Below are 27,531 nucleotides of genomic sequence, written 5' to 3'. Positions count from 1 at the left end.
GCGTCCGATGTCCACCAGGTGTCGCTGCTGCGCTGAGGTTCGATGGAGTTCACCATCCTGTCCTGGGTGCAGGTAAGTGCGAGTCAAGCGACACATTTTTTATTTTTATTTAAATACGACAGTTTTTCCAAATCCGTCAGCCACGCTCTCCCGATTTCCATCGTGTGCATGCCGATGCGCCACAATCCGATCGCGTGCGCCAAAAACCCGGGCAAATTCAGGAAAGCCCGGTAATATTCAAGAAACACGCCGGAAAACCGCGATTCGGGCCCTTAATAAATGACCCCCAATGTTTTCATCTCTCTATAGATATAGAGCTATATTGTATTCTATATACAGTATATAATCTGCCCACAATGGCATCAGATGAATGACCGGAAAAGAAGATACAAGACCGATATATATTGATTTTTATATCAATATAAAAGGTATTGGTATAGAAAACAGTAATAAAGCACTAAAACAAAAAAAATAAAAATACGCCAAGTTTCAGTGGAACTTGTTTTTTTTTACATTTATTATACAAAAATGAAGATATTTTTTGGTTTTCCTCGCGACAAATCACTTTCGTGGGGAGATTGGATGAAACGACAGACGGAGCACAATTAGCCTTTGGAATGAAAAATAAAAAAAATCTTAAAAATAGTTAATACAGAAAAAGAAAACTCTGTGCTTGGTTTTTGCCGGAGGTTCTTACATTTTCCTGCTCGGTGACTGGAGCCGATTGCTCAGGGTCCTCCGTGTCCTCCAATGACACCAGCGAGAAAAAAGGTGCAAAATGGTGTCTCCCATTGATGCACAATCCTGAGATGTATCAGGAGTAACCAGGTCCATGACCCCCTGGGGTCCGGATATTACACTGAGTCAGTCCCCGGAGTCCTGCACCTCCCGGCTGGCCGTTTTCTCAGTATCGATGACCGATATCTTCCGGACCTTCATTTAGATTTTCCACTTCTCTGACTGACACTGGACTCTGCTGACCAGCCCTTTCCCCAAGATCTCAAAGTCGGCCAACATGGCCTCCACGCTGGGGACCAGGAGCATTGTCTCGCTCTTCGTGTCCACCACCCGTCCATTCACTGCATCCTTCTGCAAAAAAAAAAAACAAAAAAAAAAAAACTCCCATTATCGGCCAATTTAGGGCGGAGAGATACAGGGGGGGGGGCTCCTGCTTTCAGCCAGAATCGGTAACTTTGTATTCATTGTGCATGCGGAGGCTGAACCAATCACCGGCCTCAATGGTCACTTATGCTCAATAGGCAGGAGACTGCTGAGGCCAGTTATCTGCACAATGGACCAAGATATTACAGGATTATACATCTAGGAGCCTATAATACAATACTGCACCGTCAGATGCCCCCATGTCCGTCTCTACATACGTGTATTATTCTGTCACTAATTCCATATGACACGTAGGATCGCATCAGGAAGGGTATAATTAATAACCGTGCACAGCCCCGGGCGCAGGCATAGAGCAGGTAATGAGCCGTACATGGAGCCTGCTCCACCCTGCCTGCAGTTATGTAACGCTAACTGCGGGGGGAGCACTCGCCTAATAGCGGAGGATGTCAGGGCAGACACCTCCAATGTATATAACTGTATAGACATACACTGGTAGAAATGACTCTTCTGGTATAGGCTTATATGTGGAATCCCTCTATATTGAGTTAAAGGGGCCCTCATCTGGGTATTCTCATTTAATTTCATTCATCTAATATATATTATAAGTGTCACAGTTGGAAGATAATTTCCCAGAAATGTAGCCATGTTGTCCTTCAGAAACAAGATGGCTGTCCTTGGATACGACCACTCATGCACTCTTCCAGCAGTGGCCAGACACGTGCTATTGATATGTCTGACCCCCTGAATTTAGCATTCATTACCAGAGGACAGCGATGGGACATGCAGTACCTCCTGGCCATTTCATATGCAAAAACTTTCTCCTTCTTTGCACCATTAATCTGGCTGCTATGGTCACATCCAAGGACAGCAATCTCATTTGATAAGATTACATTTATGAGAAATTATCTTCACTCTGCTACCTTTTTTGTAATAACAACAACCAATTGAAGAAAACGTATGTATATGACTGATGAATTCAACAAAATGTCAGTGCCCAGAAGAGAATGCCCCTTTAACGGATGGATATATTGGACCCACACTAGAATTACTAACACACTGTGAGCCCCTGCACCTACCCCAATGGGAATGTGCTTATTACAGTAATACTCACTTTGAAAGGCTGCGGTGTAAAGCTGGAGGGATTCCAGAGAACTCCGATCACTTCTCCTCCGTGAGTGTCGTAGAAAAACAACGCAAACTCCCCGAAACATGCCTAAAACAGCACAAAGGGGATGACACATTACAGAAGGTTTCATATATACAGAGAGTGGACCTCATGCACTTATTTCCTGCTTTGAAAAGACTAAGAGCAGAGAGGAACAGAAAGAAAAGGAAAATCTGATTGCTATCAATCCCATGATGCCTCCGCATAGTGTCCCATGATAATGTAGAGAAAGATCTGTGCTTGCTGGGAGTGCACGGATTCTCCTCTCAATACACAAGTATACAGTCAGGGAGGCCGAGCTGTAAGCTCCTCATCTAATTATTCTTAGTAACTGTGATAGGAGATTGTATCCTCCGTGTAGACATGAAGATCTGACAACAAATACATCTCCATAGACTCGGGAGTCTAAAGAGTCATCCCGAGGTGATATGGAAACAAGCAGGAGAAGCAACAAGTGTCATGACACACGAGACGTAACGATGGAGCAAACGGAAAGAAACAAAGGGACATTCCAGCCAAAACTAGATACATTTTTGGAAACTGGGATAGAATAGACAATGAAAGATCTACAGACGGTCAGCGTCTCCTCACCCGGAGCTCACACAGGTACAGCTGCACAGGATCATAGTCCACCACCGGGAAGCGGGGGTCTTTTTTGGGAGAGTTGTCATCCACAATCCCACGGATAAAGGAGATGGTCGGCTGATCCACGGCTTCCCTGTGCCGGGGGATGTGCCTGGGATTCAGGTGGATGAGAATATCATAGACGTCCATGGGAGGGCGGAAGATTATCTGTGCAAACGATACAAAGAAAGTGATGAGAACATGAAACATTCTATGAAGCTTTTGCATTTAAAGGGCATGTCCATTATTCTATAGGGATCATTTTAAGAAATCACTGAATAAAATAGAGTTCAGATTCTATATCCACTAATCGATCTAGGGCTACTTTATAATATAACATGAAGCTAGACAAAGGGGGCGGAGCTGTGACTACCACGTAATGTTCTGCATAGATGGAATAGTATAAGTGTCATAGCAATTTAAAGGGAACTTATCACATTATACATGTAGTCTGACCACTAGGCAGCAGGACATCGGGTAAGTCACCGCTCTGCCCACCTGGTTATCAAATATTCTGTAGATATGGGACAACTTTATCAGCAGATACACAAGGAGTCCTATAGCTATAGACATTGTCAGTCTCCCCCCCCCCCCTCCTCCTTGGATCGGGACACCCACTCACATTCCCACAAATATTGTACAAGCCGAGATGTGAGCGTGGTCCTGTGTTCGGCGCTCGGGTTTACACATTGTATATTCACCCAGCCTTAAAGGGGTTGTACGGACTATCACAAGCTGATCAGTGAGGTCCTGACTGCTGGGACCCCCTGCAATCACACGGATCCCGTTCTCACTAATGGGTGGAGTAACGTGGGAGTGTCACAAATTGCCAAACGCAGCGCTCAGGTATCTCCTGCACTCTTATTCACTGTCTATGGGAGATATCTGAGCCATCCTGTCGCTATATCCAAGACTTCTCCAGATTGCTGGGGGTCCCGCTCTAGTGATTGATGTAGGATAGGGGGATGACTCAGGTTGGTACAACCCTCTTAAGCTTCTTCAGTGATTTGACAGATGCAGTTGAAAAACTTATTGTATTCTCAGACAAGTTTCCTTTTTGTCCCGGATACTTCCTAAGAAATGTAAGAACCTCACTGGTCCTCCTCTGCTCCTGCCTAGTGGCCTCCTGGATTTTTCTTATATGGTTTGAACAGAAGCGCCTGAATCGGTGCTAATAATCGTGATCTGTTTATATATGTATATAGGATCCGCCATGACAGCTTGGGACTGGTAAGTGATTGCAGATGATAGAAGGAAAGGGTTAAAATAGGTGACACAATCCAGAGATCCGAAAGCAAACAGAGACACCTCCTCATGAAACTAAGTATCAGTCTGCAGATCAGGAATGGAATGTCCCCGGCACAAGCGCTGATACATTGTATCCAATGCAAAAACAAAAGGTGTCTCCTTAAATGCTTTTACCCCTCTCCCCAATTAGGGATCCAAAATCTGTCCTAGAATAAGCAATTATGGGAACCGGGATGAAATGGAGCAGGAGCGAGAAGACGCAAAGTCATCAATGCTCCCCACAGAGATCACATGAACATTGGCCGATCCAATTGTAGCATCATAAGCTGTGCCTGACTAAGCTGCAATACCAGACCCAGCCAGAAGACAAAGGGGGCGCTGTTTCTGCATTGGATAAAAGACCCTTGTATACTGACTGCAGACAAGCCCTTTAGTTTCACGTATCAGGAGCCTGATGGCGTCACAGACTGGTCCAAGTCTGGAGGGAATAAATCAATCCCGAGCTTGTAATGTAATCTAGTGGAACGTAACAGGGGCTGGGAGGACGAGGGGGTGCAGTAAGGTGTGGGTGCGGGGAGGACGAGGGGGTGCGGGGAGGACGAGGGGGTGCGGGGAGGACGAGGGGGTGCAGTAAGGTGTGGGTGCGGGGAGGACGAGGGGGTGCAGTAAGGTGTGGGTGCGGGGAGGACGAGGGGGTGCGGGGAGGACGAGGGGGTGCAGTAAGGTGTGGGTGCGGGGAGGACGGGGGGTGCAGTAAGGTGTGGGTGCGGGGAGGACGAGGGGGTGCGGGGAGGACGAAGGGGTGCAGTAAGGTGTGGGTGCGGGGAGGACGAGGGGGTGCAGTAAGGTGTGGGTGCGGGGAGGACGAGGGGGTGCGGGGAGGACGAGGGGGTGCAGTAAGGTGTGGGTGCGGGGAGGACGAGGGGGTGCAGTAAGGTGTGGGTGCGGGGAGGACGAGGGGGTGCGGGGAGGACGAGGGGGTGCGGGGAGGACGAGGGGGTGCAGTAAGGTGTGGGTGCGGGGAGGACGAGGGGGTGCAGAGATAAGGGTGGCCGGGGAGGAGGAGGGGGTGCTGGGATAAGAAGGGGTGCGGAGAGGAGCACGGAAGGGAGGAGGAGGGAGTACGGACAGGACGTTCTGTTCCAGACCAACACCCTGGATGAAGTGACAGGATGTACAGAATACTGGGTGTCATGGCACCCGCTGCCCAAACAGAACAGGGTGCTATGACCATGACATCTGCAGTGCTTAGTCTCCATGTTCCCAGTATGTACAGACCACTTTCTGTATGGAGAAGCCCTCTAAGGTGTGGTCCTGCTACCTGTACGAGGATTAGGCCACCATCACACTCAGAGCCAAATCACTGGGTCCTTGCATCAATCACTTTAAGTCTCCTGTATTCTCGATGGATCCGGCTCTCGGTGAATCCCTTAGTCTCACATTCCCATCACTAATGGTAGAAGAGCAGCAGCCGATGTATCTCTCTGCCAGACCTGGCGATGCGCCCGAATTCTCCCTATTTACCCCATTAATTCCCCTGCCCAAGGCATAAACATCTCACAACAATGTCCTGCAATTCTTCTCCAGTGCTGCACCTACTCTCTAGAGTGTTCTCTCTTTCGTTCTTCCCCAACTCTCTAAAAAGTTTCACAATGTCCTGCAAATCTTCTCCAGTGCTGCACCTGCTGTCTTGATTGTTCTCTCTCTTACCTCACATCTCCTAGTGGGGATTATATATTGTGCATAGTAGATCTTATCTGTGTTGTATCATAGCTGCCCACCAAACACCCTCTATCCCAATCCATAGTCCCCCCCCCCCCCAGCCCCACAGACAAGTTTTGTAGGGACTCGGAGAGGTCATCAAGGTGTTAGACTTGTTTCTGTGTAGCAATAATCTCCTGGCTCCATCTGCTGTGTGCACTGCGCTTATAACTAATCCGAAAATATCAGCGCCAAACCCTGCACAAGAGTAACTGGAGCCCAGGAGTAAAGATTCCCGGGATGTGATCAGTACTCCGGATACTGAAGCTGCAGCGCCACCTGATGGAGACAACAAGAAATGCAGGGAGGATACAAATATTCATTAATCATCCAAACATCTGTTCGCTACAATGTATCAGCGCAGGCGTCACAGGCGACTCTCTAGAATGGATGCAACTTTCAGCAGTTTCGGCTCAAGACAAGAAATGTAAAGAAACGGAGACACAACTTATGTAAGAACGATGTGTCCAGAGCGGTCTCCCTCACCTTTATGTCACTGATCTCAGACGGGGACATCAGCTGCTTCTCCAGGGTCACCAGAGACTCGGAGGCGAGGACGATGAGGCGATGCAGAATCTGGAGAGAGTTGGACAAGGTTATGCACCGTACCGGATAGTAACACTGCTACCTGTGCACGAATGTGAAGTGTAACCGGCATCCACGAGGTCCGTCATGCACCACCATCAATGTATCTCACATTAAGAGTCACAGCCAACATTTTCAAGATCTCTGCTTGCTGTTAATGACAATTTTTTTGTCATCTCTGCTTGCTGTCAACTGAGGATTTCTTGCAGTCACAAAGATGCCCCACAGACCAACCAGTGGTCATTTCCATTGGTCTTAGGCGACCCTGTCATTTGACCCCAACAGGGGTTGTGACCCACAGGTAGGCAACTGCTGCTCTAGGTGGTTTCCAGTTACTGACTGCAAGCAGAGATTTTAAAAATACTGAAGAATCTAGGAGGGATAGACAGAAGGAAGGGATAGGAGAAATAGACAGAGAGGATAGACAGGTCATGTGACCTCAGCCTTCGGCTCCAGACATCACTGTGCGGAGCTGCTCTCACACTTCTGCTGGAGAGGACAGAGAGTCCCTTACCTGAGCACTCGGCTTCCCCATGGTCCACACGGACAAGTCTCTGTCCTTTGGAGTGGCAATAAATATAACCGGAAGCTGATTTCGCGTAGAGGTAAAGCGATTCTGGATCTCTGCGATGTCGGCATCTGTGGAAAACAGAAAATAACAAAAAACTCTGTGTTAGATTCATCTTCGACACTTCAGAGCTGAAATCACCATTCTGCAGGTATAAAAGCTGGAAGAGACATTCACCGAATATATAAAACTCCAGCTCCGCGCTGATCCCCAGCTATCCCGGGAATATACCATCCAGGACAACTTACCACAACAGGTCATAGGGAGGGGGGAGCAGAATAGTAAATGCAGCTCTGAAGTAGAATAAAAGGATCAAAAAGACAACGAAAGCATAGAGAAAAACTAAATAAAAATCGTGGTGTGAAATCCAATTGGGTTATCGATTATTTAAAGGGAACCTGTCACTAGGGACCTCATTTTCACTCAGGACAGGTTACAGAAGTGCAGAACACCTGCCTCTCTGCTTTCTGTAAGCATTTACATTAAAATAGAATTGTGTGTTCTAATTTAACTTGCACCCTGACAGAATCCTCTGTGTAGACCCAGGGGTTGGGCTTTGGTTTGGATGAATTTAAAAAAAATAGTGACGTGTCTGTGCTGCAGACTCCTCAGCTCTCAGCCCTCACCTTTATGCTCCTGTACAGCTCCTCCCTCCTGCTCCTTTACAGAGCTCACAACTTGGTGAGATGACATCAGTGGCGGAGGGAAGAGCTGTACAGGAGCACAAAGGTGGGGGGGGGGCTGAGCGCTGAGGAGTCTGCAGCACAGACAAGTCAGATGTTGTTTTTTAAAATGCATCCAAACCAAAGCCCAACCCCTGGGACTGCACAGATGATTCTGTCAGGATACCATGTAAGTTATAATACACAATTATATTATAATAAAAATTGTAATGTGCTCCTGTAACCCGTCTGTAGTGAAAATTAGATCCCCGGTGACAGGTTCCCTTTAAGAAAAAAAAAAAAAAAAAAAGAAATATACATATTTTTAGATTTATGTTTCGGGTGTAATAATCACTTACCTTTCAGATCCTCATTGAAGTTTACAATGATGGGGCTGTTCTTCCAGTCATGAGAAACGAGGAGGCTAAGAAATCGAAGGAAGCCCAACTGGGGAGAACTAAGGGGGGAAATACACATGACAGATGTATGACATCACCAAGCCAGCTCAGGAGTGAGGTCATACTATAGAGAGCGGATTAAACGCGCAGCCCCCTCGGGTCGGGGATAAAATGTAATTTCTAGAATTCCCACTTTAATGTGAAATCTCATCCATTTACCTATAAAAAAAAAAAATAATAATCTTTTCCATATTCATGTAATAATGAGTAGAGAAGAGTCAGATTTTACCCGAGATGAGTCAACTTTAGAGGCTGCATGGGTAGAATAATTTCAGACACCTCTAAGTTTGGTTCATTAGCGCCTAAAAAAAACATGTTGCTTGTGTCATTTTAAAGATAAGAATTTCCTCTCTTTCAGATTGTTCTGGTTTCTTTGAGCTACAGAAGCAGAGATACTGGAAGTTTAAAAAAAAAAGGCTGGAACTGGATCTTATCTGTAGATCACACTTCCAAGTATGTATCCGACAAAGGTGTCATTCACACAAACACAAGTGTACAGCCGGGTGCAGGAGAGAGGAAGGGGGAGCGCTCCTCATCCCTCCCCTTTCCATTGAAAGACGAACTTTACTCAAAATCTGACTCTTCTCTGTTACATGACTTTGCAGGAGTTTTTTTTTTTTTTTTTTAATAGGTAAACCGTGGAGATTTCACTTAACAAAGGGAATTCTAGATAGGACAATTTTAAGAATGTCCCTTAAAGGGATTGATCGATACAGATGATGTGATTACCGTGCGCAAAAACCCAGTTCAGGAGACATTATCATTAACCCCCGTCCCCACCCTCAGCTGCGGACCCCCAGCTAATCTGCAGGAGGCTACAGATAAAGGTTTGGAATATAATCTGATCTGTATTATGGCAGAATTATCTGAGAATTCCCCAGACTGCTACATTGTAGCGACCTGGTATTGGACGCGCGTATATACGTGATCCGTTACGGCTGCCGGTACCTGGGAGCAGTGAATGGTTCAGGCTGCAGGAAGAGATGGGCCACGAGCAGGTCCACGCACTCATCCGAAATGCTGTCGGCCAGGAGGTGAGCACTGATCCAGCGCTTGGCAATTCGCGACGTCACCCCTAAAGCTGGAAACCGCTGGTGGAGGCTGAGGAGACAAAAAAAATGGGACTAGAAGCCGTTCTCCAACCATGGATCATGTCAGGACTGTGAAAGGGGACTGTCAGCCTGATGGGCAAAGCATGCGTTATTGAGAAAATCTGCATATTTCTGAATATGCAAATCTTCGTTCTAGTGCACGGTGGGTGTGGCCCTCAGGTCCGGAACACCATGACACAGAACACAATGAATAAAAGCAGAGTAAGAGGAGTTTGGAGACTGCACCACAACTCACCGTACACTAAATGCTTAAAGGGGTTCACCAAGTCCATCAAAGTTAACCCCTTTGGAAAAGAAACTGGATCCAACTGCGCGGACCCTCCACCGATCAAAATTGGGAGGATTCATTCTCACCGATGTGTGGATGGGCAGGATGAGCACGTGTCCTGAGCTCCATCCATTAGTAAGGCCGAGTCAGAAATTGCTAGAATCTCTCTCAAGCCTGCCTATATCAAAGTACAGGAGATAACCGAACGCTGTGTTCAGCAATTTCCAATACTTCCATTCTATGAATGGGGCATCAGGATGCAGGCTTGTCCTGCCAATCCACACATTAGGTTTCTAGAAAGCAAGGGGCTCCCGTTCTCGTGGGGATCCCAGCAGCCAGATCCTCACTAATCAGTCTGCAATCCCATCACGTGAAGACAACCCCTGTAACTGCATATCAATATAACGGTCTCTGCATTCAGATCAGAGATAAGGGATTGTCCAGGACTATATGTACAGCGCCCCCCCTGTCCCTGGGCGGTGGGTGGTATTACAAGCAGTCATGTTTATCATCTCCCAGGTTATGTGGGTGCCGGGCATGGACCTCTCCTCACCCGTGTAAGGTGCTGGTCAGATACGGCAGGTGGATGGTTTCCAGCTCCAGCTGAAAGGCTTTCTCTGAATCCGTGGACATCCGCATCCCGTCTTCAGCGATAACCTCTCTGATGAAAGCCGCCTCTCTGTGATACGCCACTTGTACGCGGAAGACGTAGCCGTCCTAGAGAAGAGAAAAAGAGCCGGGAATAAAGCAGGAGTCGCCTATAGGATGAGCCCCGAGGGTCCAGCCAGGACGTATGGAAGGCACTGACCTTGTAGACATCCACATGGCCGGGGGTCACTCTGCACATTAACCCATGCTGCTCCTTTAAGAGCTCCGCCAGCCGGATGTGAAAGGCGGCCTTCAACTTCCTAATAGCGCGTTTATCCGAGGGCCATTTCCCGCTTCCTTCCAGGTGACAAATCACTGCGGGAGAAAATACGGATCAACACGAGTATAAAAGGTTACAGCAACTTTTCAGAATCTATTAACACTTTAATCAGGATCTATACTCTAGTCACATCCAGAGCAGCACAAGCGGCTGCAGATAATGATGCAAGGTTCTCCTGAGGTTGTATCTGGGATCTGGAGAGGAGATCCGGGAGGTGGAGGGTCTGGATGAAAGTTGTTGCAGTGGATTCGGAGGAGACGTACCCGGTGCACTGCATCTTGGGTAAACGTTGCGCTTTCTACCTACCTTTTACTGGAGACACATACGCAGGAGTCGGCTTATGTGCTAAGGGCACCAGGAACTCGTCAGACGTTTTACAATTTTTAAAGAAATAAAACGAAGGCGTCACTGGGACGGGAGGAAACACCTAGAAGATAAAGGATCATCAATGAAAGGATCCGCACAAAGATACAGATCTGCAACATTGTATCAACTGGTATCACGGATCCAGGGAACGGTTCTGGCTGCTCAGGAAGGAATTTGTTCCTCCACTTCGGGACAATGTTGATTGGACCCATGGGGGTCTTCCCCAGAATCTTAGGTTCTGATGGACCTGTATCTTTATCTGACATATGATGACAAAGTTTAGAGAACATTCCGAGCTATAAATATCGATAAATCGAAATAATCGATCGTTAATATTAGAGTAATAGGCTCCAGAACCCAGCAGCCCCACATACCAGATAGTGTCAGCGGGAAGCAGACAGCACCGCTCACTGTGCAGTGGTCAGACCTGGTTACTGCAGCTCAGCTCCTGTTCAGCTGAAGGGAACCTGAGCTGCAGTAACTTGGTTCTGCCACTATAAATAGAATGGCGCTTTATTCCCAGCTAGTAAGAACCTCTGATCTGTGGGGGTGCTGGACACCCACCAGTCAGATATTGGGAGCTCTCTGTAATGTAGATCAGAGACTTTGTAACACACACGGCCATAGAAAGCAGTGGAAGAATTTGTGGTCAGAAATCTGGATTTTGAGAACTAGATTGTATAGAACTAGATTGTATAGAACTAGAGAATGTATAGAACTAGATTGTATAGAACTAGAGAATGTATAGAACTAGAATGTATAGAACTAGAATGTATAGAACTAGAATGTATAGAACTAGAATGTATAGAACTAGAATGTATAGAATCCGCACAGTGTTGGTCACATGACTATGGCGACGCTTCGTTACGACTTACGTCTGTGCAGCGCAGAGCCGGGTGCGTTCCCTGCACCGAGGTGATGGCTAGCGGCATATCAGCCAGTGTCCACAGCTTCCTACTTAGATCATCATAAGACTGGATGACGCTGGCAATGCTCTCCTCTCCTATACCACTCTGTAATAGAGAATAAAGAATCAGAAGCCAGAGACTTAAAGGGAATGTACAGAATTTTTTTTTTTTTTCTAATTGCTGCTTTTTTACACAAACAGCGCCACCACTGTCTGGAGGAGGTTGTGTGAGGTATTGCAGCTCAGACTCGTACTGCACAAACCCTATAGGAAGGGTTATTAACCTACAATGGCTGATAACTATATACAGTATGATGTGGTATAGACGTGTGCGCTCACCTTCTTTCCTCTGTTCAGTACACAGTCTAGGAGGTTCCCGGTGCAGGTGATCGCAGAATCCGGGATATCAGCGTGTCTAAGACAAAGGGGGGAATTTATATTATTTTTTTACAATGCAAATGACTGGGGCCCGATGTTTCGCTCTACTAGAACCCCAAATATCATGAAGTCTCTAAGATGTAGCATGACCCCTGGATACCCCGATACATGGTTGCACTTGCTCTATATGAACCTGCAGCACTCACAGCTGTAGGAGGTGTCTAATGATGAGCTCGGGGATGCGGCGTTTCTCTTCTATGTTGTTGACAGGCCAGACCACAGCCTCGCATATAGACGCGTCCTTGAAACGACGCAGCTCCGACTTCTCCCCCCAGAAACTTCGGAAACCTACAGCCTGGAAACAATGGAAGCAGAGTGATGCAAGGAACCGGGTAGTGGATCAAATAATATTATAATTATAATTATTATATTATAAAATATTATGATAAAGAAATGGCCTAAAAATCTATGCATGTAGAGAGTAGAGAGAAGGGGGAAACCGCGACAAGAGATCATCCTCAACCTCTGCACGAAACATGGCGTCACCTTCATGTTGTGCTGTACTGGAAAATAGGATCTTTTAGGATTCTGATAATAGGGATGGGACATTGATGCAGAGATTTGGGAGTCAGGAAGGGCCGGGCACAAGTGCCCATGGAAATCTGTTCTGAGGCATCATGGGATTGATAACATCGGCTCCACTCTCTCAGTGGCTGCACAGCAGTTGGGAATTTATTCATCGAGGACACAGATGTCACCTACAAGGGGAGAGGAGGCGGAGGGCAGCTCAGTCAGTCCGAGAACGAGACATCCAAACCACCATCCAGAGGGGACTGGGTTTGTTGCTATAGGGTTGCAGCAAAAACTGTTTTTTAAAGATTTTATAGCAGGTGATCCACATTGTGAACACTAGTTAAAGGGGATGTCTCGAAAGGATCTTCAAAACGACTCTGTTCTGGCCTCAGAAACAGGCGACATTGGATCCGTACCCTCCAGCAAAAAGACGGAGTTTACAGAGTTCACATCTATATCAGGTCCATAACAGCGAATGTCTACAAGTAACCACATGATAGAAGCCCCCGCGACCCCTCACCTCTGGGCTATCGGCCGCCGGGCCCTTCTCCAAGGGGCTGGTAAAGAAATCTACAGTGAGCATCAGGCCCAACAACAAAGAGTCTGCGTCCGAGTGGTTCGCTGGATCCTGATTGATGTCCCACTGAAAGGAGAAGAAAGAAAACAGGGAGGTCAGCGGAGGACAAAGTGTTACAAAGTAACAGTATTAAAGGCAACTTCCAAAAGTTGGGATTCTTTGCACGTCTTGTACGGCCAAAAACTGAGTTTTGCATCTGGATAAATCGTCCTAAGATGCGGTTTTTACCCTGCTGCCAAATAATCAGATCTGGATCCCCCCCCCTCCCCTGCTGATCAGATTTTGATAATGTATCCTAAGAGATAGGTGATCAATAACAGAATCCGGGACAGTTCTCCTCAGCTTCAAATTAAACCCAATAAAGAAAAACTTACATTTCTTATCCAATGCCTTCCTTCTTTTAAAATCAAATGTTATATTTATGCTAATGAGCCTGAAGGGCTCTTGGGTGTTACCAGAGCCCCTCTGTGCAGTGGTTTTACAGGCTGTTACACTGTGCAGGAGCAGTAGTGGATTATAATATAGGATGTTCAAGATCCGGGTCCAAGCCTTATAAGGGGCCCATGACCACCGTACATCTGTTCGTGCTCTCAATAGAGGATGTACACAAGAGCCATTTCAGGACCTTTAAAGGTCCCGAACCCGCAGATTGCAAGCAGCAGAAGGGACACATCCTCCATTTCCAAAGATGCTGATTCTAGTATCAGATGTAGGAAGAAATTCAAAATTTGTAGGGGCAATAAAATTCATACAGCCCAGGGTGTCGCATAATTTTACAAGTTGATTTTATTAGGAAGGAAGCCATGGATAACAGATATAAGCAGATACCACAGTGCCTGGACCTACGAGTAATGTCCCTGGTTTATCAGGATGGAGTCTGATGGTGGATTCTTGTTACATTTCATTACACCTAATGTAAATTGTTAGCAAAAATACATTGTTTAAGATTAAGTTAATTTTAAGTTATTCATCCACTTCAGGATTTAAATTTTTTCATGTTTTGCAGAATTAAAAAAAATATTACAGAACAATAATTTTTTATAGGGTACGTGCACCTTGTACTCATCTGGATGCTGCAGAAAGACCTGTGTATGGGTCACCACATCAGCCAGAGGTCCATGATGTCATCAGAGGTCCTGATAAGCCCCAAATTTACATTATTTTTTGTATTATTATTCCCTATAATGACTGGATGCTGATTTTTCTTAGTGTTCATTTTGCAGCAATATTTGGAAGCCAAAGCCAGTAGAGGAGTAGGGAAAATTTGGGGGGAATGGCTCAAATAAACGCATATAAAATAAGCAAACATTCTCTTCCCTAAAGGACATTACTACCAGGATGAAGGATTGTAAACAGAGTACATTTACATGCAGGTATGTTAGGACCCTCTTTTAGGATTTGTTCTTCTTTTAGCTTCTTATTCCCCTTTTTGTCCAAAAAAAAAAAAAAAAGATGCAACATTTATGCAAATGAGCCTGTGCGGGTCCATGATCCTGAAACCCCTAAGAATCATTTGCATAATTTTTAAAACCATTTTTAGTAAAAAAAAAAACAAAAAAACACAACAACGACATAAGATAAAAGAAGAACAAATCTTATTGCCAGTTTTGTAAAAAAAAAAAAAAAATTACAAAAATTATGCAAATGAGCCTGAGGGGCTCCATAGATGTTAATGGGACCCAGAGCCCCTCAGGCTCATTTACATAATTTTTAAAACCATTGTTTAGTAAAAACAAGGGCATCAGAAGCTGAAAGAAGAGCAGATCCTGCCAGAGGGGGCACACAGCAGTATGTCAGTGTGCTTGGTTTACAACCCTTCATCCTGCCAGAGGGGGCACACAGCAGTATGTCAGTGTGCTTGGTTTACAACCCTTCATCCTGGTGGTAGATGTCCTTTGGTACTCACCTCAGGCTTCTGTGGCAGCGCATGTGACAGCAGGACCACACGCGGCTCCAGGCCCTTCTGTAGCACGGACATGATGTAGCGCAGAGAAGTCAACACATAATCTCCTCCTCGGTCCATCAGTTCATCGCACAACTTCAGCTTCTTGCAGGTCTTCAGCAGTGCCGGCAGTTCTGTGATACTGAGGACAAAGAGGTTACACAGCATTTATAAGAAATATTCTGCACCCATTGCTTAAAGAGAACCTGTCACCAGATGTCACCCCACTAAACCCCCAGCCCCTCAGGTCGGGTATGAAATCTCCTTTCTAGAATCCCCTCTTTAGTGTGAAATCTCACCCATCTACCTATAAAAGAAATCACCTCTAAAGTCATGTAAATATGACTCGTCTCACCTCATTTTCACACGAGAGTCAAATTAAATGGTTGCAGGGGTAGTGCCTGTTCTATAGCACCTAGAAACATGATTTGTGTGTCATATTAAAGATAAGAATCTCATCTTTCAGATGAGGCCTGTAGATCTGCCAGCTCCAAAACCAGACAGATGAGTCAAGTTTAGTGGTTGCAGGGGGAAGAGTCATTTCAAATGCCTCCATCTTCTGTTTTGTAGCACCTAGATACATGCTGCTTGTATCGTTTTAAAGATATGTCATCTTTCAGATGAGGTCTGAGGTTTTGTAAGCTAAGCATCCAGTTCCTGCCTATTTTTTTTTTTTACTGCCTGTCCAGTCCTGTAGCTCCCATAAACCCGGGCTCTGAAAGATAAGATCTTCATCTTTAATATGACACCAGTGGAAGGTTTCTAGGTGCTAAAGAACAGAAGATAGAGGCGTCTGAAGTGACAAGTTAAGAGGTTGCAGGGGTAGTATAATTCAGAAGGTCCCATCTTTTGTTCTATAGCACCTAGAAACACCTGGTGTCATAATAAAGATATGGTGCGGGGAGCTATAGAACTGGCAGCTAAATAATAGGCAGGAATTGAAACTTTTATTTATAGCTTCCATTTCAGACCATGTTTTTAGCCGTCTGTATCTCAGGTACTGTAGCTCACAAAACCACAGATCTCATGTGAAAGATTAAATACTTATCTTTAAAACGACACGAGCAGCATGTATCTAGGTGCTACAGTAGAAGCATCTCAAATGACGCTCTATTTGCAACCACTAAACTTGACTCATCTCAATTTTGGTAAGGACATTTCATCCCTGATCCGAGGGGGAGAGTAGTTTAGTGGGATAATATCTGGTGACAGGTTCTCTGTAATATATGCTTGCTGTCAGTGAATAGAAACATTCTACATTCAGGATATGCAGGTTCTCCCCCGTCCACAGAGGGCGCTACAGGCCCTTCCATAGATTGCGTCCTGAGAATAAGAGTTAAATAGGCAAGGCCTGTACTTACTGGCACACATGATCGAAGGTTTTTTGGAAAGGTTTGGGCACCATGAGCAGCTGGAGGAAGCTGCTGGTGTTGGTGTTACTCAGGATTTTGAGCGATTCTTTGGCCTCAAACTGAATCTACATTAATAGAAAAGTCAGAAGTTATTGGCTGTAATGAGGGGAGTCTAGTGCCGCCCCCTAGAGGGCAGACCAGGCTGCAGGGGGGACATCAAGACTTTGTGGACTCCCTCACCCGTCTGTAAGTGGCCGCAGTCATATCAGCACAAAGGTTCAAGACTCCCAGGGGGTCAACAAACACAACTTCAAACGCCTGATGGAAATCCGCCAGGGAGGGCTGCAAACACGACAAGACACAGACATTACATGAAAGCTGCACAATGAGAGACTAGAAGAAATCGTCATCATCCCCTGCTGGTTCAGTGTCTGCACAGAGATTATTGTGGTCATTTCAGAAATGCTCAGGTATAAAGACAAGGAAGAATCTAAGAGGATGTAACTCAGGATCAGTACAGGATAAGTAATGTCATGTATGTACACAGTGACTGCACCAGCAGCAGAATAGTGAGTGCAGCTCTGGGGTATAATACAGGATGTAACTCAGGATCAGTACAGGATAAGTAATGTCATGTATGTACACAGTGACTGCACCAGCAGCAGAATAGTGAGTGCAGCTCTGGGGTATAATACAGGATGTAACTCAGGATCAGTACAGGATAAGTAATGTCATGTATGTACACAGTGACTGCACCACCAGCAGAATAGTGAGTGCAGCTCTGGGGTATAATACAGGATGTAACTCAGGATCAGTACAGGATAAGTAATGTCATGTATGTACACAGTGACTGCACCAGCAGCAGAATAGTGAGTGCAGCTCTGGAGTATAATACAGGATGTAACTCAGGATCAGTACAGGATAAGTAATGTCATGTATGTACACAGTGACTGCACCAGCAGCAGAATAGTGAGTGCAGCTCTGGGGTATAATACAGGATGTAACTCAGGATCAGTACAGGATAAGTAATGTCATGTATGTACACAGTGACAGCACCAGCAGCAGAATAGTGAGTGCAGCTCTGGGGTATAACACAGGATGTAACTCAGGATCAGTACAGGATAAGTAATGTCATGTATGTACACAGTGACTGCACCAGCAGCAGAATAGTGAGTGCAGCTCTGGGGTATAATACAGGATGTAACTCAGAATCAGTAAAGGATAAGTAATGTCATGTATGTACACAGTGACTGCACCAGCAGCAGAATAGTGAGTGCAGCTCTGGGGTATAATACAGGATGTAACTCAGGATCAGTACAGGATAAGTAATGTCATGTATGTACACAGTGACTGCACCAGCAGCAGAATAGTGAGTGCAGCTCTGGAGTATAATACGGGATGTAACTCAGGATCAGTACAGGATAAGTAATGTCATGTATGTACACAGTGACTGCACCAGCAGCAGAATAGTGAGTGCAGCTCTGGAGTATAATACAAGATGTAACTCAGGATCAGTACAGGGTAAGTAATGTCATGTATGTACACAGTGACTGCACCAGCAGCAGAATAGTGAGTGCAGCTCTGGAGTATAATACAGGATGTAACTCAGGATCAGTACAGGATAAGTAATGTCATGTATGTACACATTGACTGCACCAGCAGCAGAATAGTGAGTGCAGCTCTGGGGTATAATACAGGAGGTAACTCAGGATCAGTACAGGATAAGTAATGTCATGTATGTACACAGTGACTGCACCAGCAGCAGAATAGTGAGTGCAGCTCTGGAGTATAATACAAGATGTAACTCAGGATCAGTACAGGATAAGTAATGTCATGTATGTACACAGTGACTGCACCAGCAGCAGAATAGTGAGTGCAGCTCTGGGGGTATAATACAGGATGTAACTCAGGATCAGTACAGGATAAGTAATGTCATGTATGTACACAGTGACTGCACCGGCAGCAGAATAGTGAGTGCAGCTCTGGGGGTATAATACAAGATGTAACTCAGGATCAGTACAGGATAAGTAATGTCATGTATGTACAGTGACTGCACCAGCAGCAGAATAGTGAGTGCAGCTCTGGGGGTATAATACAGGATGTAACTCAGGATCAGTACAGGATAAGTAATGTCATGTATGTACACAGTGACTGCACCAGCAGCAGTATAGTGAGTGCAGCTCTGGAGTATAATACAGGATGTAACTCAGGATCAGTACAGGATAAGTAATGTCATGTATGTACACAGTGACTGCAACAGCAGCAGAATAGTGAGTGCAGCTCTGGGGTATAATACAGGATGTAACTCAGGATCAGTACAGGATAAGTAATGTCATGTATGTACACAGTGACTGCACCAGCAGCAGTATAGTGAGTGCAGCTCTGGAGTATAATACAGGATGTAACTCAGGATCAGTACAGGATAAGTAATGTCATGTATGTACACAGTGACTGCACCAGCAGCAGAATAGTGAGTGCAGCTCTGGGGTATAATACAGGATGTAACTCAGGATCAGTACAGGATAAGTAATGTCATGTATGTACACAGTGACTGCACCAGCAGCAGAATAGTGAGTGCAGCTCTGGGGTATAATACAGGATGTAACTCAGGATCAGTACAGGATAAGTAATGTCATGTATGTACACAGTGACTGCACCAGCAGCAGAATAGTGAGTGCAGCTCTGGGGTATAATACAGGATGTAACTCAGGATCAGTACAGGATAAGTAATGTCATGTATGTACACAGTGACTGCACCAGCAGCAGAATAGTGAGTGCAGCTCTGGGGTATAATACAGGATGTAACTCAGGATCAGTACAGGATAAGTAATGTCATGTATGTACACAGTGACTGCACCAGCAGCAGAATAGTGAGTGCAGCTCTGGAGTATAATACAGGATGTAACTCAGGATCAGTACAGGATAAGTAATGTCATGTATGTACACAGTGACTGCACCGGCAGCAGAATAGTGAGTGCAGCTCTGGGGTATAATACAGGATGTAACTCAGGATCAGTACAGGATAAGTAATGTCATGTATATACACAGTGACTGCACCAGCAGCAGAATAGTGAGTGCAGCTCTGGGGTATAATACAGGATGTAACTCAGGATCAGTACAGGATAAGTAATGTCATGTATATACACAGTGACTGCACCAGCAGCAGAATAGTGAGTGCAGCTCTGGGGTATAATACAGGATGTAACTCAGGATCAGTACAGGATAAGTAATGTCATGTATGTACACAGTGACTGCACCAGCAGCAGAATAGTGAGTGCAGCTCTGGGGTATAATACAGGATGTAACTCAGGATCAGTACAGGATAAGTAATGTCATGTATGTACACAGTGACTGCACCAGCAGCAGAATAGTGAGCGCAGCTCTGGAGTATAATACAGGATGTAACTCAGGATCAGTACAGGATAAGTAATGTCATGTATGTACACAGTGACTGCACCAGCAGCAGAATAGTGAGTGCAGCTCTGGGGTATAATACAGGATGTAACTCAGGATCAGTACAGGATAAGTAATGTCATGTATGTACACAGTGACTGCACCAGCAGCAGATAGTGAGTGCAGCTCTGGGGTATAATACATGATGTAACTCAGGATCAGTACAGGATAAGTAATGTCATGTATGTACACAGTGACTGCACCAGCAGCAGAATAGTGAGTGCAGCTCTGCGGTATAATACAGGATGTAACTCAGGATCAGTACAGGATAAGTAATGTCATGTATGTACACAGTGACTGCACCAGCAGCAGAATAGTGAGTGCAGCTCTGGGGTATAATACAGGATGTAACTCAGGATCAGTACAGGGTAAGTAATGTCATGTATGTACACAGTGACTGGATATCTATGGATAATTTGCACCTTATAGCAGTGACACTCACCAGGGAAGGGTCTGGAGATCTTGACATTGTGATTCCTTTGACCGTCCAATCTGTGTTGGCTGCAGAAATACACAAAATAATTCAGAACATTTAGGGACCAAGAATATTTGACTGATAAATGACTTTTTGCAGTGTAAATGGCATCAGGCACATCCCCTGCAGTGCCCACAGCTGCAGACAGGTGGCAGTCATGTGCCAGTAACAAGCACTGATACTAATGGTTACAGTGTAACATTCTATTTCCCCTGCGGAACTGCTGAAAACATAAGCAGATTATAGATGGGGGTCCCAAGAGGGGGACACTATGATCAGCTCATTTATCGAAATTTGAGAACCCCCTTTAAGAGCCCTATAGGTGTTCTAATGCAATAATCTGCAGAGAGGGTGATACCTAAGAAGAGCAGGGTGTTCCTGAAGACATTCTCCGCAGTCATGACTTTGTTGATTTTGTTCTTGGAGAGCAGATGGGATATGAGCATGGACCCCACAAATCCGCTGAAGCTGCCGGAGCCCTGAGGAAACAAGAGGGAGAATTGTATGAAATGACCCCCGAGGCTGACAATCTACAGCAGCCGCTTCCTTCTCCCCGTACCTTGTCCAGCTGCCGCTGGCGTAACCAGACTTTTAGGATGGAGATGGCGTCTCTCATGCCGGGGAAGTCGCACATGGAGCTCGACAGGTGGTGGAAATGAGGCTCCAGCACCAGGTCACACAGGACGGAGTTGTTGTAGTGGGGGGTGGGGGGCTCATTACCCTCAGCCGCTGCAGAAAGGAGACACACAAGAGGAGGAGAAGCTGTTACCAAGTAGAGGTGGACTACACATAGCACAAAATACTCTGCCGCCCCTGCCGTGCTCTGCTCCTTAGTGCTCTGCTTGTTCCTGCTGTTCTCTGTACCCTATACACAGCACAGTGAGTATGTGTACCCTATACACAGCACAGTGAGTATGTGTACCCTATACACAGCACAGTGAGTATGTGTACCCTATACACAGCACAGTGAGTATGTGTACCCTATATACAGCACAGGGAGGAGCTGTACCCTATATACAGCACAGGGAGGAGCTGTACCCTATATACAGCACAGGGAGGAGCTGTACCCTATATACAGCACAGGGAGGAGCTGTACCCTATATACAGCACAGGGAGGAGCTGTACCCTATATACAGCACAGGGAGGAGCTGTACCCTATATACAGCACAGGGAGGAGCTGTACCCTATATACAGCACAGGGAGGAGCTGTACCCTATATACAGCACAGGGAGGAGCTGTACCCTATATACAGCACAGGGAGGAGCTGTACCCTATATACAGCACAGGGAGGAGCTGTACCCTATATACAGCACAGGGAGGAGCTGTACCCTATATACAGCACAGGGAGGAGCTGTACCCTATATACAGCACAGGGAGGAGCTGTACCCTATATACAGCACAGGGAGGAGCTGTACCCTATATACAGCACAGGGAGGAGCTGTACCCTATATACAGCACAGGGAGGAGCTGTACCCTATATACAGCACAGGGAGGAGCTGTACCCTATATACAGCACAGGGAGGAGCTGTACCCTATATACAGCACAGGGAGGAGCTGTACCCTATATACAGCACAGGGAGGAGCTGTACCCTATATACAGCACAGGGAGGAGCTGTACCCTATATACAGCACAGGGAGGAGCTGTACCCTATATACAGCACAGGGAGGAGCTGTACCCTATATACAGCACAGGGAGGAGCTGTACCCTATATACAGCACAGGGAGGAGCTGTACCCTATATACAGCACAGGGAGGAGCTGTACCCTATATACAGCACAGGGAGGAGCTGTACCCTATATACAGCACAGGGAGGAGCTGTACCCTATATACAGCACAGCGAGGGGCTGTACCCTATATACAGCACAGCGAGGGGCTGTACCCTATATATACAGCACAGCGAAGAGCCGTACTCTATATACAGCACAGCGAGGAGCCGTACCCTATATACAGCACAGCGAGGAGCCGTACCCTATATACAGCACAGCGAGGAGCCGTACCCTATATACAGCACAGCGAGGAGCCGTACCCTATATACAGCACAGCGAGGAGCCGTACCCTATATACAGCACAGGGAGGAGCCGTACCCTATATACAGCACAGGGAGGAGCCGTACCCTATATACAGCACAGGGAGGAGCCGTACCCTATATACAGCACAGGGAGGAGCCGTACCCTATATACAGCACAGGGAGGAGCCGTACCCTATATACAGCACAGGGAGGAGCCGTACCCTATATACAGCACAGGGAGGAGCCGTACCCTATATACAGCACAGGGAGGAGCCGTACCCTATATACAGCACAGGGAGGAGCTGTACCCTATATACAGCACAGGGAGGAGCTGTACCCTATATACAGCACAGGGAGGAGCTGTACCCTATATACAGCACAGGGAGGAGCTGTACCCTATATACAGCACAGGGAGGAGCTGTACCCTATATACAGCACAGGGAGGAGCTGTACCCTATATACAGCACAGGGAGGAGCTGTACCCTATATACAGCACAGGGAGGAGCTGTACCCTATATACAGCACAGGGAGGAGCTGTACCCTATATACAGCACAGGGAGGAGCTGTACCCTATATACAGCACAGGGAGGAGCTGTACCCTATATACAGCACAGGGAGGAGCTGTACCCTATATACAGCACAGTTAGGGGCTGTACCCTATATACAGCACAGTTAGGGGCTGTACCCTATATATACAGCACAGCGAAGAGCCGTACTCTATATACAGCACAAGGAGGAGCCGTACCCTATATACAGCACAGTGAGGAGCTGTAACCTATATACAGCGCAGTGAGGAGCTGTACCCTATATACAGCACAGTGAGGAGCTGTACCCTATATAGAGCACAGTGAGGAGCCGTACCCTATATACAGCACAGTGAGGAGCTGTACCCTATATACAGCACAGCGAGGAGCTGTACCCTATATACAGCACAGCGAGGAGCTGTACCCTATATACAGCACAGTGAGGAGCAGTACCCTATATACAGCACAGTGAGGAGCAGTACCCTATATACAGCACAGTGAGGAGCTGTACCCTATATACAGCACAGTGAGGAGCAGTACCCTATATACAGCACAGTGAGGAGCTGTACCCTATATACAGCACAGCGAGGAGCTGTACCCTATATACAGCACAGTGAGGAGCTGTACCCTATATACAGCACAGTGAGGAGCAGTACCCTATATACAGCACAGGGAGGAGCAGTACCCTATATACAGCACATAGTACATACAGCGGTTGGGCCTAATGTAGAGCGGTCAGGTGTAAGGGAAGGCCATAACCAGGGCTATAGAGGCGGCCATGCTTAGCGCTGAGGAGTGGCCCCCCCAAATGCGCTTGTATCCCCTTTCCACCAGCCAGTGAAGACATCCCCATCCCCGCACTGATGCTCACCCTTAGGCGCCCCTTCTTCCTGGTACCAGGCTCTCTGCACGTTGTTCTGGCTCGGGGAGAAGCGGCTGTACCTGAACGCTCCGGAGGGAGGACACACGTGGATGCGGACGGTCACCATCTTCTCATCGTTACCTATAGGAAGGGGAGAGGATTACTGGGACGGGAAGATCCAGGTCCTATCCTGATAATAACTGACGACAGGAAGGGATCCGATGCCCGGAGCTCCCTACATCCAGTGCCGGAGCCCCTTACAGCCGCTGATTGTGCGGTGGGCAGCGTTAGGGGGTCCGTCCAGCTCCACCACTCACCTCGTGGCCTCAGCAGCAGCACCGGCTTCAGGTGGTCGCCGTTCATATATGTAAACCTCAGGCTGCCGATGAATTTCTTCTTTGCCAGCCTGGCAGTGATGTATGCCAGGTACAGCGCCCTCTTCCTCAGGTAGCGCTGGTTCAGGTAATCCTTGGCATTCATCATTTCCTGTGTAACAGGTAAACGTTAGTCAAATCTAACAATTTGACAAATACAATGTACGTACCATGGCCAAATACAATGTCCCCTAGAACAGCCTTAAAGGGGATGTAGAGTGTTAAAGTCCTATACGCAGGACAGGGGATAACAAGCTGATTGGGGAGAGTCCAGCACTGACCACAAGAACCAGGACCCCCAGCAATCCAGAGAATAGGGGTCCAGTTTTCACTACTGGCTGGAGTGAGCGGAGTCCAGGTGCTCCATTTAATCCTATCGGAGTGTGGGAAATTGCAGAGCACAGCGCTGGGGTATCTCCAGCATTCATATTTACTGTCTAGGCGATAACCCAGCAATGTGCTCAGCAATTCCCAACACTCCCCTGCATAAAGTAGCTTTGACCAGTCTCCACCGCACTAATTCCCCGGGACACCCCTGTAATAATCCACGCTCTGTACCTCCGGCATGGTGACCGCCACGTCCACGTTGATCTCCGGCTTGATGCACGTCCCCAGCAGGTAACTTCCCACCACTTTGATGGAGGACGGGGGGAGGTAGCAAAATTTTTTCCCTCCTTTGTCAGGAAATAACAGGATCGGAACCTTCACTGATCCATGAAACATGGACTTGTCCGTTACCTACAGGAGAGGGAGGGGGGAGAATAAATGTGCCAGAACCTGATAATACGGGGGATATTGGATAATGGAGACCCTGGGACCCCCGGCTCTTACATCTACTGTAGACGATGGGGGGATCTTCTCAATGCAGGAGCTGATCCTCTGCAGGAAGTCATCGATGGTTTTCCTCTTCTTGTCCTTCAGTTTTATCTCCTGCAGCAGCTCATTAATCTACGGAGGGAAGAAGAAGCTAAAGATAAATCCTCTCCCAGACATACAGAGGGGGCACGGGGACCCCAGGACTCAACTACACCGTCTGATCATTGCCCTATGATCCTCCACAACAACTAGAAACATCAGACACTTATTGCAAATCAGATATTTTTTACAACTCAACTTATTTTTTTTAGACCCTCTAGGGTACTATAACCCTCGGGGGTCTGATTGCTCCTGCCATAGACTGGAATACTACTGTACTGCTGTATGTGGCGCTTTTACACAGTATTCATTACAAAGAGCCACTGGCACATTGTAACAAATCTGCAGGTGCCAAAGACAATGGCAACCCATCGCCTGATGAAGAAAAGGGAAGCAACGATGAAAACAAAGATGGCGGCGCTCACGCGTCGCCATCTTCTAAATGCCGGCGGTGGCAATCAGCCCCGGTGCTCGCCCTGGAATATTCCTTGTAGAGTTCCCCCTTTTATGTGAAATCTCACTCATTTACCTATAATGAACCTTCTCCCAAGTCATGTGCTAACCAGCAGAGAAGAGTCAGATTTGCCTGAGATGAGTTAAAGGAAATCCACCATCACAATCCATCCTGATAAACCAGGGACATTACTCATAGATCCAGGCACCGGGACTGTGGGATCTTCTTATATTTCTTATCCATGGCTTCCTTAAATTCTAAAATCAACTTATTATGCTTATGAGTCTGAAGGGCCACCCTGCCCCTCTACGCTTTGACTTTACCAGCTGTTGTTAGCCTGGATCTACGAGTAATGTCCCTGGTTTATCAGGATGGATTTTACTGGTAGATTTCTTTAGAGGCTGCAGGAGGAGGGTCACTTCCAGTGCCCCATCTTTAGTTCTATAGCACTAGAAACTCACTTCTGGTGTCATATTAAAGATGAGCCTCTCCTCAGGCTTGTGGTTCTGGGAGCTACAGAACCGGATATATTACCAGTATATTGTCATATCTTTCCCTATGGTTTTGCAGCACTGAGCTCTGCCGGGTAGGTACCTGCATGCACAGTAGGTTGGAGTGGTACTGCTGCTCCGTCTCCTTCAGCTCGATTATCTCCTCCATGGTCACCGGTTGCAGCTCCTTAGGCAGGACCACCTTCTCCATGGGCATCGGTTCCAGCTCATGGGGTTTATACCTCTTCGCAGGTCTGTGCACATGACGTGTATGCGGCCTCTTTGTAGCTTTTTTAGACTTTGCTCCTGCAGGTCGAGAAACCTTCAACCTGTCACCGGCCACTTTCTGTAAGACGAAAAGCAAGAGATCAAACCTGGCCTCAGCACAGGGGGCGCAATCCTACGTACTGTGGCCTCACCGCAGGGGGCGCCATCCTACGTACTGTGGCCTCACCGCAGGGGGCGCCATCCTACGTAGCGTGGCCTCGCCGCAGGGGGCGCCGTGCTACACAATACGGCGGCGCCCTGCGCTACACAATACGGCGGCGCCCTGCGCTACACAATACGGCGGCGCCCTGCGCTACACAATACGGCGGCGCCCTGCGCTACACAATACGGCGGCGCCCTGCGCTACACAATACGGCGGCGCCCTGCGCTACACAATACGGCGGCGCCCTGCGCTACACAATACGGCGGCGCCCTGCGCTACACAATACGGCGGCGCCCTGCGCTACACAATACGGCGGCGCCATACCACAATACGGCAGCGCCGTATCATACAGCACAGGACATGAACATGCCCAAAACTTCACACATAGGAGCACGCGGATAGGCGCAGCATCGCCATATAATGCAGAAGCGCCATATAATGCAGCAGCGCCATATAACGCAGCACATGAAGTGCCCAGAACTCCACACATTGGAGCACACGGATAGGTTTCTATGAAATCTGATGATTAGAGGGCACATAATGAATATTCATGAGTCCCCGGTCACAGGACACGCCCAGTAATCTGTCTTGTTACCTTCTTTGCGCTCCGTTTCTCCTTCATTTTCTCTCCGCCAGAACACGTGGGTTACCGATTCCTAGACCCTCAAGCCACGCCCATCGGAGCGTCTCATTGGGCAAGGAATTCGTCACGCAAGAATCGTCGGCGCTCAGGAAGTGACGTAGAGTAACGATGGGGCGTCCGCCATGACAGTCACTGGCAATCCTGCCCATACTCTCCTGTACAGTAATGTCCCTGTGGAGGGCAAGGACGATATTTTCTGAAAAAAGAAAGTGGAATTGATCCGCACAGAGAAACCACAAGACACCCCTAGGAGATTCAGGGGAAGCTGTGCCCGCGGGCCCCTATGACAACACTTCCTGCCCCGTC

At 47.1% G+C, this 27,531-nt stretch overlaps 1 protein-coding gene across 1 annotated transcript; it reads right to left on the bottom strand.

The window, feature by feature from the left end:
• Positions 1-488: 488 nt before the first annotated feature.
• On the bottom strand, positions 489-27,326 carry NOL6 (nucleolar protein 6). Its single transcript, XM_072132832.1, has 26 exons — positions 27,178-27,326; positions 26,256-26,498; positions 25,124-25,240; positions 24,851-25,030; positions 24,236-24,404; positions 23,928-24,059; positions 21,084-21,253; positions 20,883-21,003; positions 20,492-20,550; positions 16,837-16,938; positions 16,606-16,721; positions 15,209-15,386; positions 13,246-13,368; positions 12,359-12,507; positions 12,114-12,189; positions 11,743-11,880; positions 10,808-10,928; positions 10,382-10,536; positions 10,127-10,290; positions 9,142-9,294; positions 8,095-8,192; positions 7,020-7,144; positions 6,407-6,496; positions 2,879-3,079; positions 2,234-2,335; positions 489-1,089 (listed from the first exon to the last, which is right to left on the bottom strand). Exons 1-26 carry the CDS (start codon positions 27,202-27,204, stop codon positions 940-942), a joined length of 3,459 nt encoding a protein of 1,152 aa, XP_071988933.1. The 5' UTR covers positions 27,205-27,326; the 3' UTR covers positions 489-939.
• Between the last annotated feature and the right edge of the window lie 205 nt (positions 27,327-27,531).

This window comes from Engystomops pustulosus, chromosome 1 (assembly GCF_040894005.1).
Source record: "Engystomops pustulosus chromosome 1, aEngPut4.maternal, whole genome shotgun sequence".
NCBI classification, from domain to species: Eukaryota; Metazoa; Chordata; class Amphibia; order Anura; family Leptodactylidae; genus Engystomops; species Engystomops pustulosus.
This window is presented reverse-complemented; position numbering and strand designations above follow the sequence as displayed.

Bases quoted from the DNA above. Each gene is read 5' to 3' on its own strand.
- NOL6 (XM_072132832.1), bottom strand. From the start codon at position 27,204: ATGAAGGAGAAACGGAGCGCAAAGAAG. The intron at 11,881-12,113 runs GTGAGCGCACAC...TCTCTATTACAG, and splicing joins TACTGAACAGAGGAAAGAAG to AGTGGTATAGGAGAGGAGAG. The intron at 6,497-7,019 runs GTAAGGGACTCT...AACTCTCTCCAG, and splicing joins TGGGGAAGCCGAGTGCTCAG to ATTCTGCATCGCCTCATCGT.